The sequence below is a fragment of the Schistocerca americana genome, chromosome 7, assembly GCF_021461395.2.
Source record: "Schistocerca americana isolate TAMUIC-IGC-003095 chromosome 7, iqSchAmer2.1, whole genome shotgun sequence".
Taxonomy (NCBI): domain Eukaryota; kingdom Metazoa; phylum Arthropoda; class Insecta; order Orthoptera; family Acrididae; genus Schistocerca; species Schistocerca americana.
In genome coordinates this window covers 372,343,538-372,364,005 of record NC_060125.1, presented here as the reverse complement: position 1 = coordinate 372,364,005, position 20,468 = coordinate 372,343,538, and the positions used below count along the sequence as shown (strand labels likewise).

At 45.9% G+C, this 20,468-nt stretch overlaps 1 protein-coding gene across 1 annotated transcript in view; it reads right to left on the bottom strand.

Annotated features, from left to right (window-relative positions):
- The window catches only part of LOC124622947 (zwei Ig domain protein zig-8-like), a 365,055-nt gene that overhangs the window by 32,561 nt on the left and 312,026 nt on the right, over positions 1-20,468 (bottom strand). The window contains exon 4 of the mRNA XM_047148738.1: positions 10,233-10,360. Coding sequence (XP_047004694.1) covers positions 10,233-10,360 — 128 coding nt within the window. The remainder of the gene's footprint in view (positions 1-10,232; positions 10,361-20,468) is intronic.

Sequence of the window (20,468 nt, the reverse complement as noted above, 5' to 3'; positions counted from 1 at the left end):
TTCTGATCAATTAAAGCGTTAGAGCGTCAAAATCCCTAGTTGGTTGGAAGGTCTTGCCCATGATGCTCCAAACATTCTCAGTTGGGCCGAGATCCGGCAATCTTGCCGGCCAAGGTAGGGTTTGGCAGGCAGGAAGACAATTAGTAGAAACTCTCACCGTGTGTGTCTGAGCATTGTCTTGCTGAAATGTAAGCCCAGAATGCCTTGTCACCAATATCGTCGACGCACTGGTGTGCTCTAATGCCGCCGCGGATGACAACCAAAGGGGTCCTGCTACGGAAAGAAATGGCACTGTCCAGGCCACCTTCGCTGGTCATTTTGCCTCAATTCGATGCGGGACTCATCACCGAAGACAATTCCACTCCAATGAGAGTACACTCCGAAGATATGTATGGAGACGCCCCAGACAGAGGTGGGATATCAACCTGATTGTCGAACCCCATAAGGCCCGACAACCAAGAGTGATGGTCTGGGGCGCCATTTCTTTTCATAGTAGGGCCCCTTTGGTTGTAATCTGCCACACTCTTATTGAGGAACGCCGACAATATTCTTTCTACGCCCAGTTTTGCTGCCCTCAATGGCAAGCCATTCTGGTCTTACGTTTCAGCAAGATAATGCACGCATACGACGAGACCTTTTACGGCTTGTCTTCGTGCTTGCCAAACACTATGTTGGCCAGCAAGGTGCTACGTTCGGTTGGTTGCTTGATTTAAAAGAGGGGGGAAGGACCAAACTGCTAGGTCATCGGTCCCGCATCCCCACTAAAATAATTCCACAAGGGTGACAGTAAAATAATCAGGACATACAAGACTCAGCTGGGAGAAAGGAGAAAACCACAAGATAGACAGAAGGGCAACAAACACTAAAATGGACAAGAAAACCACAGAGAGACGCAAGAGACATGTGGAAGAGATCAAAACAAGAGAGTATATTACCATGGCTGACTGACAATGACAATAAAAAAGAAAAGCCAGCCACTGTGCAACGCATTGAAACCTTCACCATAAAAGCACTAGAGTGGAGGACACAGAGGGACAAAGGACATGCGCTAAACTTAGATCAAATGATAAAACCCACCCTCACGAATAAAACGTACAACTAAAACTGCTGTTGAGGCATTGTCGCCCAACAACGAAGGTAGGGTGCTGAGAAAGTTTAAAGTCTACCACAGAGCTGCTAATAGTGCGCTGTCCAACAAGAGGTGGACGACCGTCGTTTGTCAGCCACAGCGACACCGAGGTGGGTCCTAGCGACAGAGGAGGTAACCATGCGTTGGACACGTATGGCCAATGTGGAGCTGGCCAAGGTCGACTGATTCCCTGCGAGAGAACCGCATGGAAGACTTACACACCTTTGTAGTCTCCTTAACGAGTTTGTTATGCGTACTGTTATGCCATTCCGTCTCCCAAAGCCGAAAACGCTTGTGGCGTAAGACAGAACGCAGGTCAGTTTCGGATATGCCCATCTCCAGAAGCGGTTTCCGCATAGCCCGTTTGGACAGCCTGTCAGCTAGTTCGTTGCCTGGGATTCCGACGTTTCCTGGGGTCCACACAAACACCACTGAACGACAGGACCGTTCCAGGGCATAGATGGACTCCTGAATGGACGCTGGCAAAGGATGGCGAGGGCAGCACTGGTCGATAGCTTGTAAGCTGCTTCCTTAAGCAGCCCACAGGAGAAATGACTCGCGTATGTGCTCAAGAGCACTAGATATGGCCGCCAGCTCTGCAGTGAGAACATTGCAGCCATCTGGCAAGGAGTGCTGTTCAATATGTCCTCCATGAACATACGTAAAGCCTACGTGACCATCAGCCATCGACAGTCGGTGTGTGGCCGAGCGGTTGAAGGCGCTACAGTCTGGAACCGCACGACCGCTACGGTCGCAGGTTCGAATCCTGCCTTGAGCATGGATGTGTGTGATGTCCCTAGGTTAGTTAGGTTTAAGTAGTTCTAAGTTCTAGGGGACTTATGACCACAGCAGTTGAGTCCCATAGTGCTCAGAGCCATTTGAACCATTTTTTTGACAGTCGGTGTAAACTACTTCATGGCCACGATACATGCCGAGAATCGAGAGGAAGTGATAGTGGAGAGCCGCAGGGTTAACGGAGTGCTTTAGGTCATGCGAAAGGTCCAGAATAATCAGCTGCCTAGGTGTACACCAAGGAGGTGTACGTGAATGGACCTCGAGGAGAGATGGTAACTGGAGGGACTCCAGTTCAGACAGAAGGGACCGGACACGAACTGCAATCGTAAGCCCTGACCTGGGCCGCCGATGCGGGAGATGAACCGCCATGGCTGGGAGAAGAAGACGGTAATTTCGATGCGCAGGAGAACTATGAATGTGTGCAATGTAACTGACGAGAAGTTGTGCACGCCTGACCTTCGATGGAAGGACTCCGGCTTCCACCAGGACACTGGTCACCGGACTTGTTCTAAAAGCTCCTGTCGCTAGGTGAACGCCACAGTGATGCATTGGTCAAGTAAACGCAACTCTGAGGGTGCCGTCGAAACGTAAACCAGACTCAGTAGTTAAGGCGATACTGACCAAGGGCTCTGTAGAGCTGCAGCAGTGTAGAGCGATCTGCACCCGAGTTGGTGTTGCTCAGGCAGCGGAGGGTATTGAGGTGCTGCCAGGACTTCCACTTAAGCTGACGAAGGTGAGGAAGCCAAGTCAATCGGGCGTCGAAAACTATTCCTAAGAATCGATATATCTCCACTACAATGAGTGGAACGTCATTATGGTAAAATTCTGGTTCTGGATGAACGGTGCGACGCCGAAAGAAATGCATGACACACGACTTCGCTTCTGAAAACTGGAAGCTGTGGGCTAGAGCCCATGATTGCGCCTTGTGAATGGCGCCACGTAGGCGCCGCTCAGCAGCAACAGTACTGGAGGAGCAGTACGAAATGAAGAAGTCATCTGCATACAGACAATGTGAGACCCATGGCCCTGCAGCTGCTGCTAGACTGTTAATAGCTACTAAAAATAGAGACACTCAATACAGAGCCCCGTGGAACGCCATTCTCCTGAATATGGGGGAACTATGGGAGGCACCGACGTGGAGAGCGCGGAACGACAGGAAGTTTTGGATAAACATCGGGAGCGGATCGCAGAGAGCCCATTCATACAATGTCGCCAGGTCATGTCGTATGCTTTATGTAAGTCAAAAAAAGACGACAACCAGATGTTGGCACCTGAAAGAGGCTGTTCGGATGGCAGACTCAAGGGACACCAGTGGTAGAGCGACCCTGGTGGAAGCCACCCTGACATGGAGCCACTAGGCCACGTGACTCCAGGACCCAACCCAACCGCTGACACACCATACGTTCCAGCAGCTTACAGAGAAAGTTGGTGAGGCTTATGAGTCGGTAGTTATCCACATGAAGCGGGTTTTGACCAGGTTTCAGCACCAGGATTGTGGTGCTCTCCTGCCATTGCGATGGAAAGACGCCATCGCACCAGATCCGGTTGAAGATGACGAGGAATTTCACTTGTAGTCAGATGAGAGATGTTTAATCATCTGACTGTGGATCCAGTCTGGCCCAGGAGCTGTGTCGGGGCAATGTGCAAGGGCGCTGAGGAGCTCCCACTCTGTAAATGGGGCAGTATATGGTTCACTCCGGCGTGTAGTGAACTAGAGGGCTTTCCTTTCCATCCACTGTTTGAAGGTGCGTGCTCAGCAAAGTGCTCGGAAATTGCGTTTGCGTCGGTAGATAATACGCCATTGTCGTTAATGCCAGGGACACCTGTTGGGGTCTGGTATCCAAAAAGACGTCTGATCTTCGTCAGACTTGGGAAGGTGACGTTTGGCAAGCAATGGTCGACACGTTTCCGCCCTTAGATAAGCTGGCGAATGTGGGCATGGAGCCGTTTAAAGGCTACGAGGTGCTCCAGGGAAGGGTGCCGCTAATGCCGGTGTAGAGCTCGCCGAAACTCCTGAATTGCCTCAGAGACTTCCGGCGGTTACCAAGGGACTGTGTTTCGCTGGGGCACCCTAAAGAACGAGGGACCGCGTTTTCCGCCGCAGAAACGATCGTTGTAGTTACCTGATCAACCACCACATCGATGTTACCATGTGAGCGAGATTCAACGGTGACAGCAGAGGTGAAAGCGTCCTAGTCGGCCTTGTTGAAAGCTCATCTGGGCAGGCGTCCGTGGGCATGACGCCAGGGGAGTAACGGGAAAATGGGGAAGTGGTCACTACTACATAGGTCGTCATGTGCTCTCCAGTGGATAGATTGGAGAAGGCCAGGACTGCAAACCGAGAGATCAATGGTCAAATATGTGTCATGTGCCGCACTGAAATGTGTGGGGGCCACCTGTATTTAAGAGGCAGATGTCGAGTTGTGACAGTAAATTTTCGACCTCCCTGAAGTAGGTTGTGCAGGAGTAACAGGGAGGGAAGTGCCACCCCCCCCCCCCCAATCAAGAGAGCAGGTGGAGTCTGGCAGCTCTGAGAGCCAACTGTACGCGGCGGAACGGAAGATGGTAGAACCGTTTCGTAGCGGCGGCGTAGGATGTAGCCTCTCATATTTTCTCTTAGCCTCAGTGTTGGTCAGTCGGTCCAGGGTCTTGTATTCCATCATTTTTCTTTCTGTCTGGCGAGCAAGGCGAATGGTGCTCTCCAAAATTGGCACAGATGGGAGGCGGGGCACAGGTGACGCTGGAAGTACAGCAGTAAGACATAAGGCCAAACTTCCAGCACTTAAAGCACCGCATCGGGGAAGGGATATATGATCTTCTCGGGTAATGCGTCCCCCTCGAAGACCAAAATGAAGGCACTGGTGGCAACTTGATTATCCCTCGGACCTCAGTGGACGCGCCAGGCGAAATGGACACCTCGCCGATCTAAATTGGCGCGCAGTTCATCGTGAGACTTCAAAAGAAGGTCCCTGTGAAATATGATACCCTGGACCATATTTAATCTCTTATGTGGTGGGATGGAAACAGAAACGTCCCCGAGCTTGTCACAGGCGTGTAGGATGCTGCTTTGATCAAGACTGATCCTGACCACATTTTGGACAAACCGTCCACCTCCCCAAAAGTTTCCTCTAAATGCTCCACAAAAAAACTGAGGCTTCATTGACAAGAAAGTTTCCCCGTCGGGGTGAATAAGCTTCGCTGCCACACTTAGCCTGGCGTTCCTCCCATGGTGTGGCCAGGGAAAGGGGGGGGGGGGTGGCGAACGATTTGGGATTGTATTTCTTACCATTGAAGTTAGACCTTGACCGCTTCGAGACTGCTGATTTTTGACCACCAGCAAGAGATGATGTACTGCACTTCATGGCGTGTCATCCACCCTGATGCCACCCACTCTGACCAGGGGCCCTCCCCACTGGCGCCCCCAGCCGCAGCAAAGGCCATCTGGCAGGATGGCCATTGCTGGTGGTCCCGACGCCCCAGGGTGAAGGCCATCTACTCCTTGGCATAAGTGGGAAGTTAGTGGCGCAGGCATCAGCAGAGCGATCCCTGTGTGGTCAGGGGGCTACAACCAACAGGGTACATGGCCCCACCACGACAGACTGGCTACCGTGCTGGAAATCAGGCGCAAACGAGCTAAGAAGTCCATTATCGTCGACAGCGCAGAAAGTGATACTGCACAGAGGATGGAGGAAAACGCATCCAGGAGGGTGACCTCGCCTAACAGCTGGAGAATGAGCGGAAGCGCATATGTATGTCGACGAAGGACGCGAAAGATCTCAGCGCATGATGGACACTTTTTTTTTTTTTTTGGTCATCAGTCTACTGACTGGTTTGATGTGGCCCGCCACGAATTCCTTTCCTGTGCTAACTTCTTCGTCTCAGAGTAGCACTTGCAACCTACGTCCTCAATTATTTGCTTGACATATTCCAATCTCTGTCTTCCTCTACAGTTTTTGCCCTCTACAGCTCCCTCTAGTACCATGGAAGTCATTCCCTCATGTCTTAGCAGATGACCTATCATCCTGTCCCTTCTCCTTAATCAGTGTTTTCCACATATTCCTTTCCTCTCCGATTCTGCGTAGAACCTCCTCATTCCTTACCTTATCAGTCCACCTAATTTTCAACATTCGTCTATAGCACCACATCTCAAATGCTTTGATTCTCTTCTGTTCCGGTTTTCCCACAGTCCATGTTTCACTACCATACAATGCTGTACTACAGACGTACATCCTCAGAAATTCCTCAAATTGAGGCCGGTATTTGATATTAGTAGACTTCTCGTGGCCAGAAACGCCTTTTTTGCCATAGCGAGTCTGCTTTTGATGTCCTCCTTGCTCCGTCCGTCATTGGTTATTTTACTGCCTAGATAGCAGAATTCCTTAACTTCATTGACTTCGTGACCATCAATCCTGATGTTAAGTTTCTCGCTGTTGTCATTTCTACTACTTCTCATTATCTTCGTCTTTCTCCGATTTACATGGACACTATGTACCATGTAAGTGCCTTTCCCCAATTGGCTCGGTCTTCGGGAAAATTTTGAAAAATGGAGGTCAAATCCTACAGGGGACCATCGCGTAAAAGCCGAGACGTGTGACTCCTTTTGGTCGCCTCTTACGACAGGCAGGAACACCTCGGGTCTATTCTAACCCGCGGACCCGCAGGAGGGAGTGCTAAGTTACATTGACATCCTACTGTGTCTTCTGGGTACTTTTCTTGGCCAGAAGAGTGTATCTGATACATTAATTACTCTACGTTCAGAAAGAAAACGCTGTGTGTTACATATAAAGACGAGTTATTGACGCTATATACGAGGACCAAGAGGGGACAGGAATAGAAGAGCAAGATTAAGAGCAAAAGTTTGGAATGACAGTTTTCTCTTCTACTGTTGTCCGTCTGTATTGAAGACGCGATGAAGGAAATGAAACGACGGTCCAGAAGTGCGACTTCTTCTATGATGATATTGCTGTCCTCTGCGGAAGTGAAAAAGAAAAGCAGGACTTGTTCAGTGGAATGAGCAGTCTGTGGATCGCAGAATATGAGCTGAGAAAAAACAAATAAAGAAGAAAGTATTCTGAAGCAGCAGAAATAAGCGACAAAATTGTTATAAAAAGATTAAAAGACTTAAAGAAGAAATTCGTCTTCCTTTCTATGTGTGATTGACGAATCAATAAGTATATTAGAAACCATTCGTTGGTAAAAGAAGCCGATTATTATCAAAAACATGTTAATTTCAGAAATAAAACCAGAAACTTAAGTCTGGATCATAGTATAGTATGGAATAGAAACAAGGTTTTTAAAGCCGGATGTTCGGAATGATGCTAAAAATTAGTTGAACTGATAACGTTAGGTATGAGGGCGTACTTTGCAGATAGAATGACGGGACAGATGTTACGACATCAGAGAGTAACTTCCATGGTACTAGTGGGAACCGTAGAGGGCAAAGATTCTACGGAAAGCCAGAGTTACGAAAAAATACATCAATAATTGACAAAACTGGCTTGTAGTGCTATTCGGAGTTGAATAGGTTTGCGCAGGAGAGGAAAATCGCTGTGGTCCACATCAAACCAGTCAGATGATTGATAACACGAGTCCACAAAATGTAATACCCTCTGCCTCACATTGATGGTGGTCTTCGGTGTAGTTTTCTTACTGAAATAAGTTACGGGAATGCAGCTGGCTGGCCTCGTCGATAACCATTTTCAAGGCAAAACTGCAGCAAGTAAGCGCTGTGCAAGGGTATTTAAAACTTCAGTTTTCAGGGAGACACCTGAAAGATAACACTCATGCATACTGTAAACGCTACCATCAACACAAACCAAAGATGACCGGAAGTTATCGATCGTACAATTAATAAACAACCGCTGGGGTACCATAAACGCAGTCCCTCTGTTTCTTGACAAGGGAGAAAGCAGAATTCTAAACAGAATTTAAACAGAACCTACCATCTCTATTTCTAAGGTTACTAACTAATTTAATTTCAACAGCTTCCTTAATAGCACTGTCCCAATAACTGGAACTGTATGCCAGAATCTCCGTGTTGTTATTTTCCAGAGGATGACAGCGGCTAAGCCAATGTTCTGCAATGGCGAATTCGCTCGGCTGTTGTAAGTGTATGTGCCGCTAGTATTACTCCTGATAGTCTGACAAACATATGACATGCGACGACTGCAAGGAATACGCCCCTTACCCAAACTAAGATGGTCCTTTACGGAACTAAAAGTAGCCTGATCTTAGGTGGTGGTAGAAAAACACAGTGCACATCGTATTTCCGCAAAATACCACCAATCCTGTTCCAAATGCTTCCAGCGTAAGGCAAAAGGGCCGTAGACTTTGGTGCCACCTCGATATTGTCATCGCTCACCTGGTGCACAGTTGGTCGATAACACAACGCACATCTGATCTGTTTTTCACTATAACCATTCTAAGGAAACGTGACTTCGAGATGGGCTAACTCACGTGAAAAACTCTCACGGTCCGAAATGACATGGGTCCTGTGGACCAAGGTATGAAGTATCCCTTCACGTTGAACCTGATGGTGACAGCAGTCAGCCTGCAGATACAAGTCAGTTGGAATAGGCATCCTATAAACAACATGCCCCAACGCTCCATCCACCTTCCTCCAGACTAACACATCAAGGAAGGAAAGACAGCCATCCTTTTCCACTTCCATCGTGAACAGGAGGATTTAATTCAGATGATCCAAAAAGTCGTTCAAATTCTCAATGTTATGAGGTCAAATAACAAAAGTATCGTCTACATTACCTAAAAAACACTGAGGTTTCAAAGGTATCAGTTCCAAGGCACGTTCCTCGAAATCTTCCACAAACAAACTGCCAATAATAGGTGACAACGGGCTTCCCATCGCAACTCGACCTGTCTGCTTGTAGCACAGGACATAAAAAAAAGTAAGGGGAAGTCGACAATGTAGAAATAGTTTCGTTCATACAGCACCAAACCTAACCTCAATCAAGCGTAATGAATCAGAGGAACACGGCTATAGACAGAGACCACATCAAAGCTTACTACAGTACCAGAATCATTCAAACACATTCCCTCTAAGAGACGTAAAAAATCTGCCGAGTTCTTAATGAGGCGCTCACACCGATCTACTATGGGGCTCAACAGAACAACAAGGTGTTTTGCTGCACGATATGAGTTTTATTTAAATTCTGCATGGAATCCTGCTTTCTCCCATGTCCAAAAAAAGAAGGGCAGAGTATATGCTAGTTCACCCTCTAATTATTAATTTCACTACCGATAACTGCTGACGTCGGTCATCTTTGGTTTGTGATAACACTAATGTTCAGTGTGTGTGTGTGTGTGTGTGTGTGTGTGTGTGTGTGTGTGTGTGTGTATGTTATCTTTCAGGAGATTCTCTGAAAACCGAGGTTTTAAATTTCCTGGCGCAGCGCTTACTTGCTGCAGTTTTGCCTAGAAAATAGCAGGATGTACTAAGGTTTAAATATCGGCGGTTGTCGCAAACGTCACGATCCTGCATTCCCAAGTTATATGAACGTTGTACACACTGGGAGAAACTCAGGTCTCACATTGTTTTCTTAATGTATAATAACATCGCACGTGTGTCTGATACGGCTCCCATAGCCTCTCTCTCTCTCTCTCTCTCTCTCTCTCTCTCTCTCTTCAGTCATCAGTCTTCTGAATGTCCGCCCCCGGTAGCTGAGTGGTCAGGACGACAGACTGTCAATCCTACGGGCCCGGGTTCGATTCCCGGCTGGGTCGGAGATTTTCTCCGCTCAGGGACTGGGTGTTGTGTTGTCCTAATCATCATCACTTCATCCCCATCGACGCGCAAGTCGCCGAAGTGGTAGCCGGCACGGTAGTTCAGCGTGTTCGGTCAGAGAGCCGGTTGGCCTCTGTAATAAAAAACTGAGTGGAAGGATCAACCACCGAACTTGAACAGGATGTCTTTCGACGTCCGCAACGACCAAACACAACGATCAATAACGAACAAAATGCAAAAAAAAAAAAAAAAAAAAAAAAAAGGGGGCATCAAATCGAAAAAGTTGCACGAGGCGAGCGGTCTACCCGACGGGAGGCCCTCGTCACACGCCATTATTATTATAGTCTTCTGACTGGTTTGATGCGGCTCGCTAGGAATTCCCCTGTGCCAACCTCTTCTTCTTAGATTAGCTGTTGCAACCTACGTCCTCAATTATTTGCTGGACGTGTCCCAGTCTCTGTCTTCCTCGATAGTTTTTGCCCTCTGCAGTTCCGTCAAGTGCCATCGAAGAGGCTCCGTAGCAGAGGAAAGCAGTTCATGGAGAGGGGAGGGGTAGGGTGTACGCACCTGCGAGTCGCGGCTCCAGACGATGGCCAGCGGCGGCTCCGGCGCGTACAGCACGCGGCACGTGAGGTTGATGGTGCTGCCCTTGTCGATGTACAGGTCGGGGCCGCCCAGCACCTCCGTCAGCGGCTCTGCACACGTCACACGGGCGCCACGTCAGCTCCTGGTCTCTACACTCACTTATCACAGGTAATACCACCTCCTTACTCACCAGGGATTTGGTTCTCAACTTCCTAGTAATTCAAAAGTGTGTTTTCAGGAATCACTTTTGAATAAAGCTTCTTAATTTTCATTCCCGAATATTAGTTTTTGGCACATAGTTATTTTATGTTCTAAATACGGGTGTAGTGGAAAGAAAAAACATGGCTCTTGTGTTGCCACAGATATTGCTCTATGGATTTTGAAATTAAATTACTTTGTACCAAATTACAGGATTTATGTATACTACTATATGCAGACAAGTCATTTTCTAACTTTGTTACAAAAAATATCGAAAGGTTCTTGGGCGATTTACCTCATATTTTTACACGATACTCTAATAAACGTTCCCGACTGACATAAGCTAGATATTTTTAAATATACGGGGTGTGTCAAAAGAATCATCCGATTTGGCACGTCTATATTTCTGAAACTAAGAAACATATACAATACATTTTGTTTTTTGATTAACGGGAAACTCAAAAAGGTCTTTTTTCATAAATTTCCATAGGTGTTCAACATGATCCCCTTCAGATGCAAGGCATATGTCAATGCAGTATTCAAATTATACGCACACTGCAGCCAACATGTCTTGAGTTACAGCTTCCACAGCTGTTGATATGCAATGTCTCAGTTCATTCATTGTTATTGGTAATGGAGGCACATAAACAGAGTCTTTTATAAACTCCCACAAAAAATAACCACATACAGTCATATCCGGTGACCCTGGACGCCAGTAATGTAAGGCTGAATCATTTGGTCCAGTGCGACCGATCCATCGTTCAGCAATCCTTTGATTTAAAATTTTCCGCACTTCCAGATGCCAGTGTGGCGGTGCTCCATCCTGTTGGTAAGCGAAGTCGTTCGAATCAGTCTCCAACTGTGCAAAAAGGAAGTTATGAAGATATCGAAATATGTGCTTCCTGTAACAGTGTTCTCGACAAAGAAACATGGACCATACACCTTTCCCTGTGAAACTGCACAAAACACATTTAATTTTGGAGAGTCCCTCTTATGTTGTACAAATTCATGCGGTTGTCCCGTACCCCATATTCTCACATTATGATGGTTCACCTTCCCATTTAAATGGACTGTTGCCTCGTCACTAAACACTAAGTGTGGAAGAAAACTGCCATCCTCCATCTTCCCAAGAACGAAATTACGGAACTCCACACGTAATTGTTTGTCACCTTCACAAAGAGCTTGCAGTAGCTGAACTTTAAATGGTTTCGTGTGTAAACGTCGACGCAACACACGCCAGACAGACATCGGGGGGCATGTTGAGCTGTCGAGCTGCATGGCGAACGGATTTCTGCGGACTCCTTGTGAAACTATGGTGGATACGTTCGACTCGAGGACAGCCCAGCGATTTGCCTTTACACAAACAACCTATTTCTCGGAATTGTTCATGCCATCATCCAATGCCCTGTGCTGTAGGAGGATCCACAACACAACTAATACTAAAGTCTCGCTGAAGAGTTATTACTGACCCACACTGCGCAAAACGTAGAACACAAAGCACTTATTATTGTCCCGACACCATTTTTACTAGAACTGAGGTGGGTGCACACTGCTACTACCTAGCGGCAACCACGTAAAAGTCGCGAGATTGCTCTTTCCTACAGTACGTTGATCAAGCACATATCTTAAATAACGTAATAGTTATGATTTTTTAAAAATCGGATTATGCTTTTTGATACATCCTGTATATGTAGTGTATAAAGGAAAAAAGTTTGTTCGTAGGTTGATTTGAGGGAGGGGACCAAACAGCGAAGTCATGGGGCCCATCGGATGAGGGAACGATGGGGAAGGAAATCGGACGTGCCCTTTTGAAGGAACCATCCCAACATTTGCCTGAAATGATGTAGGGAAATCACGGAAAACCTAAAACAGAATGGCCGGACGCGGGTTGGAACCATCGTCCTCCCGAATGCGAGTTCAATGTGCTAAACAGATGAAAGTTGTTAGCAGAGGTACAGAAAAGTTCTTGACCAATTTACTTGGAATTTTCACGCGATACTCAAAAATTCAGGTGGATTTTGGTTACATATCTTCTAATAAACACGGTAATAAACGTAACAACAACATATGAAGAGGAAACATTGGTATCCAAAATTGTTGTTACCTAACACCTAGAAAACTTATTGACCGAATTACTCCAGATTTTTACACGGTACTCTTAGAAACATTCAGACGGACATGGCTGCATATTTTTTAAACAGCAATATACAGGTTTTCTGTGAAAACCGACTGCTAGAAAGAAAACGCTGTCCTGCAGAAATGTGGGGTTTCATATTCTTTCTTGTAGTCTGTTTTAACTATTCTTTATTCGTGAAGAACTATGATAGCAGGGCATTGTAACTATCAAACAAACTGTTTCTCCCATATACAGTGGATTCTTTCTTATCATATATAATTTAAGCAAAAATAGAGTATACAACTATAAATTGTTTAGTTTTCTTCCTTGCAACAGGGTTTAACAGAAAACTGTTTATGACTTACAGGCATCTGATTAGAATACGATTATGGGATCTGAATAGTCCAAAACTTTGTAATTCAACCCGTTTGCAGATTAAAACTATGCGTTATACCCATAATTGAAACTAATATCCTCACTGAGCCAGTAGCAGGAGAGGTCTCTGATGCTCCCAATCAGCTAACCCATTTATTTTAAGCGACTTCAATTCCAAATCAATGATTCGTTGGCAATAATAGTAAACAAAGCTCAAGGTCTGAGAGAGGGGGGAAGAGCAGAGGAACTTGGGGGGAGTGGACACAAAGAGGGGGGAGGAGGAGATGGACAAAGAGGGGGAAAGGAGGAGATTGGCAAAGAGAGGGGAGAGGAGTAGATGGACGGAGAGAGGAGGAGACTTGCACGTATATAGAATTACCAAACATATTTAGCAATCGTGAAGCGTTGCCTTGTTCGCTAGTCTGTATAAAACCATTTAAAAATGCTTACACACACTATCTGATGAAAAGTAACCAGATACTCCTATGAAGTTCAGAACTGACCACTAGGAGTGACGAGAAAGGGACCCAACAGTAGAGAAAGACGGGGAGTATTCAGTATTGTATTGCCAGTAGAGAAGCAGTAACAGCAGCACAGGTTGGTCGGGACAGCTCAGTAGCCTCATATACACCTACATCTACGTGATTACTCTGCTATTCACAATAAAGTACCTGGCAGAGGGTTCAATGAACCACCTCGAACGAGGACTAGTCATTGGAGGTCATCTTAGTAACAATCCATCAGTGACTTTTCAACCCTTCTACAGCTGCCCAACTTAAATGTTGGTGATGTGACTGCGGATTGTCAACGCGAAGTAATGACTGCAGCTAAACCCCAAGTCCAGGCAGACCTTATGTACTGATGCGCATGGACCGTCGAGTGTTGGGAGGGTGGTGTGTAGAGAGTTAAAAAGAATGGATGACAGTGGTGGAGCAGCTACTAACGATCCAATGGTGAAGCACAGAGGAGATGGTGTTACGATATGAGGCTGTTCTTCGTGGTGGGGTTGTATTCCCTTTGTTGGACTTAAGGAAACGCTAAATGCAAAAGGATATGAGCACACTTTTCAGCATTGTGTACCGCTTACAGTAGAGGAAGAGTTAAAGGGACCATGATTGTATCAGCTCTGCCCATAGTCCCGATTTGAAACCAATGTGACACCTTTGGGATGTGTTACAATGCCGACTTTGCTCCTATTCCTAGTATCCACATCTCTACCTTCTCTGGCTTCGGCTCCTAAGGAGGAATCGACTGTCATCCCTCCACAGGCATTCAGACACATTAATGAATGTGTCTGCAGTAGAGTTCAAGCCGTGATAAATGCGAAGGGTGGACACATCTCATAGGGTAAGTGAAATATTTCAATTTTTTGGGCCCCAAAGGGGTAGTAAATATGTTACTACACACGTTATATTGTAATGGTAAATATATCATGATTATAAGTTTTGAATCAAATGTACATTGCTTCAAGATCTATTCTTCTTCACTGTAAATAGCAGCCCCGAAAACAAGTGTCGTGAAACCACACATTGTTCTTATCCCACCTGATCCATTCCTCTTTCTTCACAGATATAGGGTCGTAATATTTGATGTTGGAGAAACAACAAGGTACGTTTTCTTCCTCCGATTCAGCTTCGATTACGCGAAAAGTCACACAAATCTGAAGGCTGTAAATTCAGCTAAATTCTTAGGGATTACAATTACAAATAACCTAAATTGGAACGATCACATAGATAATATTGTGGGTAGAGCAAACCAAAGAGTGCGATTCATTGGCAGAACACTTAGAAGGTGCAACAGGTTTACCAAAGAGACTGCTTACACCACGCTTGTCCGCCCTATTCTGGGTATTTCTGTGCGGTGTGGGATCCGCATCAGGTGGGACTGACGGATGACATCGAAAAAGTACAAAGAAGGGCTTACATAGAAAAATTTAAGTTCTCGTTTTTCCCGCGTCCCGTTCGAGAGTGTAACGGTAGAGAGACAGCTTGAAGGTCGTTCTTTGAACCCTCTGCCAGACACTTTATTGTGAATAGCAGAGTAATCACGTAGATGTAGATGTAGGTGATAATGAAGATGAATCCACTTCTGAATTTAATGGATTCGCTTCAGCGCATTTCGGTAACCTTCGACCTTCCTTCTTTTGGAGTTTTCAAAATGCAATTTTCTCTTTCCCCTCATACGGTTGAGATGAACTGGTGAAGTCTGATGGCAAGTTGAATTTTTCTCTCTCCTCGCACGCCTGGTACCGGTGCTTTTCGTTGGGGTTGGCATAACGGAAGAATATGATGTTGCTGAGCTTTGACCTTCCAAATTTCTTGGAGGATCAGAAGTAGCTGCAGGGCCTGGGTTTGCTTCCTATTCTTGTTCTCATCACTCAGGAATGTGGACGAAGGAATGAATTTGTGTGCTTCTCTTTTGTTGGGATTGAAAGGGAAAATTCCCGTGCACTCAAATCCCTTCACAGCATTTCCTACGTTAGCTCCAAGTCTCCAGGCGATGCCGAAAATTTAACCAAAAACAGGGAGGGATTTTTGTATATAATTAGGCTGCATGAATACATTAATAAAGAAGAAACAGTACAAGCTACAGGCCAATTCAGAAAGCCCCATAGTCCGATTCCCCAACTATGCAGTTACTCGAGTTTATAACAGATGTCGCTAGTTGTTCTGTTCACCAACGTGGTGGATCCTGTACAACTGGTAGCGGGAAGATTTATAATTAGCATTCATATGTTTCAACAATATATCTTGTTTTATGCGGGCGTGGTGGATTGTTATAATCCGTTTCATTCGGGATGATTGCTGCCTGCATTAAATATATTTGGAAAAAGCTTCTTGCCGCTTGTGCACGTCATGTCTAGCAACGTTACTATAACGTAATGGCGCCCGAGCTGCGCACATGGGCTGAGCAGTAGATAATTTCTTATTTCTAACCATATATCCACGTCATTTTCAGAAAGCCTCACCCTACTTTGTTGACATCCACAATATGTGTCTGGATACTTTTAATTAGATGGTGTAACTACTGATCACACATTTTAATTTTCATTAAACTGATAACGGCCGGCCGGTGTGGCGGTGCGGTTCTAGGCGCTTCAGTTTGGAACCGCGTGACCGCTACGGTCGCAGGTTCGAATCCTGCCTCGGGCATGGATGTGTGTGATGTCCTTAGGTTAGTTAGGTTTAAGTAGTTCTAAGTTCTAGGGGACTGGTGACCACAGAAGTAAAGTCTCACAGTGCTCAGAGCCATTTGAACCATTTTTGAACTTATAACGGAAGATTGTTATCCTGAACCATTTCTTACGATAAGGAAATTCTGCTCTCTCTTCTTATACTATGAAATTATAATATACTTGGTATACTAGATAGTGATAGCCATAACAGTACAATCGGTATGTCCTGTACAACAGCCCTGCCCTGCTGCGTGCTCTCTTCCCAGAGAGCGGCGCCAGTTTCTGTTCAAGTGATCGTTCGTTCACAGATCATATTTCACCTACGTAGTGGACGTTTTGTCAGCGTACTACTGCTAGTAATTATTCGAGAACCAGTTTTCCGTCTTCGGTGGAAGGTCAGCCACATGTGACTCACAGTAGCTTCCAGAGTAGGACGTACCTGGTAATATGGCATTTCTACCCCCCCCCCCCTTCCCCCATTGTCTCGTGCAGAGGCGACTATTAGGCTCGCAATGTAAGTAGCAGCAGCTCATTTAAAAATCTGTTGCCGCAGCATGACTGCAATCTGCGCCTGTGGGTCACCGACAAAGGCCGAACTGGCTTTGTGTTCAGATACACTGCGACCGACACCAAACCCGGTTCGTACTCGCTTGCTGAGCGAAATAGAGGAACAGCTTATGAATCATTAGCAACCAGGCAGAGCCGGTTACGAACATTTTTCCACAAGCGACGTATCATTTTAAGCTCCCTCCTCCTCTCCTCCGTCCCGTTAACATTAATTGTCATTCCTTGGGCTTCTCGTAAGACCTTAAAAATAATCTAAAATCTAATGAGCTTGGAAATTGATTTTTTCGCTAGAAATTATGATACACTCCATGAGCCAGAAGCGCCACGAGCGGTCGCTTGTATAGCTTCGGCCTCAAAGCGGCCCTGCAATCAGGACCAAACAGCCAGAGTCAAAGTGATAATATTCTTCTCGTGTTTGGAGCCGGATCATAACGTCATCTTGACACAATATTTCAGCGGTCCAACTGGCCACCATATTCACGTGAGAGTGCTGCTACACGATCTCGCCGGAACTGACTTCTCAGCGCAAGCGGCGGCCCCTATATAGGCCGCAGAAGGCCCACAACGCGTGCGCGAGAAGGTGCCGTAACTGCCCTCTAGCGTAAGTAAACATAGAAACAAGCGAAATCGAGATATCGCGACCAAAAAACTAAAAATTATTCCGACCATCGAAACACAGACCGTTGTTTTTTGATGTCTGATAACACTGGGTTCCAAGTCTTACTTAAAAGGCAACCCTCGTCTCCATTAATAAGAATATCAGATAAACGAATTGTGGTGTCACCGCCAGACACCACACTTGCTAGGTCAGGGCCGGCCAAACGCTGCACAGCGTGCAGACGTGCGGAAGTGCTGCACATGTGCGCACGTGTGCGACGGCGAACAATAGCGACGTCTGTTATTAGACATGTGTCCTAAATGAACGGCGGCGGCTCCACTTCCTTGTTTATGTGGTACAAGCAAGAGCGCAACATATCCAGTCTCGTTTATCCCTGGTAACCGTAAACGTAACAGAGAGGTACTGAGAAATGGCAGGTACTGTGAAAAAGCAAAGGACGGGAGATCTGTGTTCTCAGTCGTTTGAAAATGACTGGGAACTGCAACTCTTTTTTGTAGCCGTTGGTGAAAACTCACAGTGTTTGCTGTGCCGCCGAATAATAGGCGGCCAGCGTAAGTTTTCAATTGAATGACATTACAAAACATATCACAAAGACGAGTGTAGTGTACTCAACAGTGAAGAACGGCAAGCAAAATTAAATGTCCTTAATAAAATGAATGAGACACATCAACTCGTGTATCATTTCTCATGACCAGTGATAAACATGTATGGATTTATTCATTTCATAATTAAAAATTATTTTTTACTAACTGTGCATTATTGCCTCATTCTGCTCCATGTTACATTATTATCAGGAAAGTTGGTCATTAAACCGATTGTGCCAATGTATACTTGCATTTAGCCTTATTTGTTTTTTTTTAATGTGTGAGGGGCTACGCTCAGCTAAAGTCGATAAAACATAACATTCATCTAATTGTCGGTTATTATGCAGATTTCAGACGGAACTGATTAAAGATATAGCAATAATGGTATTGAAATAACAGGTGATCATCGAGAGGTCTGCGGCTATCATTCTGTTCGGAGGTCAGTGAGACAGAAATTATGTGGGTGTAATTGAGGCCACCGAGAATCAGTTATAGGAAACCTTGCATTAGTTTAATGTTATTTGAAATCATGAATAAGGTTCGTTGGAAGTCGCTAAGTGCTCTCTTTCTTAAATAATAGATCAAAAACATTAGGTGTATTTACGTGCCGTCAGTCAAGCTGCCTTAATAAAAACCCACGGTTGTTAACTGTATTACTTGTCTTACTGGGTTAAACTGTTAACATAAAAGTAGACGTCTCAATGAGAAGACTGTGACAGAATTTTAAATGTTTAATACGCTAAATACCTTCCCATGGTTGGCTTGCAAGCTGTAGAAAGAGCACTAGAATGCGCCGGTACCGAGTATCCCAGCAAGTGGATAAAGCGACATCTGTGCGTAGAAACATGCACTACATGAACGCAGACGGCTGCGTCGTGCACGCTGTGACCCGGAAATTGCACATGTGCAGGAACACCGCAAGCGAGCAGAATTTCTGGCCGGCCTTGTGCTAGGTGGTAGCCTTTAAATCGGCCGCGGTCCGTTAGTATACGTCGGACCCGCGTGTCGCCACTATCAATGATTGCAGACCGAACGCCGCAACACGACAGGCCTAGTCTAGAGAGACTCCCTAGCACTCGCCCCAGTTGTACAGCCGACTTTGCTAGCGATGGTTCACTGACTACATACGCTCTCATTTGCCGAGACGACAGTTTAGCATAACCTTCAGCTACGTCATTTGTTACGACCTAGCAAGGCGCCATATTCAGTTACTATGTATGAGAATGTATTCTGAACAGATACTCTTGTGAATCATGTACCGTCAAGAGCGATGTTCATCATTAAGGATTAAAGTTAAGTATCACACTAGCTACGTCCGCTTTCTAAATTCTAATTCCTTTTCATGTTCCAGACCTCACGTCGGTATAGTCCTTCCCTCCTCACGCCCGCCTGCGTGCGCTAAAACGCGTGCATTTCGGCCTCCTCTAGTAACACGGTGTTGGCTCTTCTGCCAACACAACACGAATCTCTATGGATTCTTTTAAAACACAGTCCGCTTAGCAATATGCAGGGGCAATCATTTGTGTCTCGTCACACAGCATTCTACGTCCCTCGGCGAGACAGTGCTCCGCCACAGCAGATTTCTCAGCCTGAAGCAAACGTGTGTGTCGCTTGTGCTCAACACATCGGTCCTGAATGGTCCGTATTGTCTGACCAATATAAGCCTTCCCGCAGTGACAAGGGATCTTGTACACACCGGGCTTCCGGTCGAAATGAATCAGTAAACAACAGTCCAATAGTTACCACAGCAAGTCCAAGTGCAATAGCAGTGTCAACGTTTAATTGTAAATAGCACACTACGGGAGGCTTCGTATAATCAGACAGAGCCGGCCGGTGTGGCCGAGCGGTTCTAGGCGCTTCAGTCCGGAACCGCGCCGCTGCTGCGGTCGCAGGTTCGGATCCTGCCTCGGGCATGGATGTGTGTGATGTCCTTAGGTTAGTTACGTTTAAGTAGGTCAAACTCTAGGGGAGTGATGACCTCAGATGTTAAGTGGTATGGTGTTAGAGCCATTTGAACCATAATCAGACAGACTGCATCTCATTTTAAAAATTCTGTTTTCTTATTGCAATTTGTTTCATTCTGAAGCTGTTCGAGAACCGGCTTAAGGTAGAACCTACTCCTTTCCAGCCATAAACAAGCCGAGGTCATTGGCGCACAGGGAAAGCTTAACGAGAAAGCACTCACCGCATCGCTGCTTTCATAAGATCTAAGGATAGTGTAAAGCCGTAGCAGGTTACACGTAGTAAACTAAAATGTGACCGAGACTACGAATTCTATGGCATGTACAGGTACAGCTGCCCATGCAGCTTCAACACGATACCTCAGTTCATCACGATTAGTGACTGGCGTATTGTGACGTGACAGTTGCTCGGCCACCATTGACCAGACCTTTTCAATTGGTGAGATATCTGGAGAGTGTGCTGGCCAGGGCAGCAGTCGAACATTTTCTGTATCCAGAAAGGCATGTACAGGACCTGCAACATGCGGTCGTGCATTATCCTGCTGAAATGTAGGGTTTCGCAGGGATCGAATGAAGGGTAGAGCCGCGGGTCGTAACACATCTGAAATGTAATGTTCACTGTT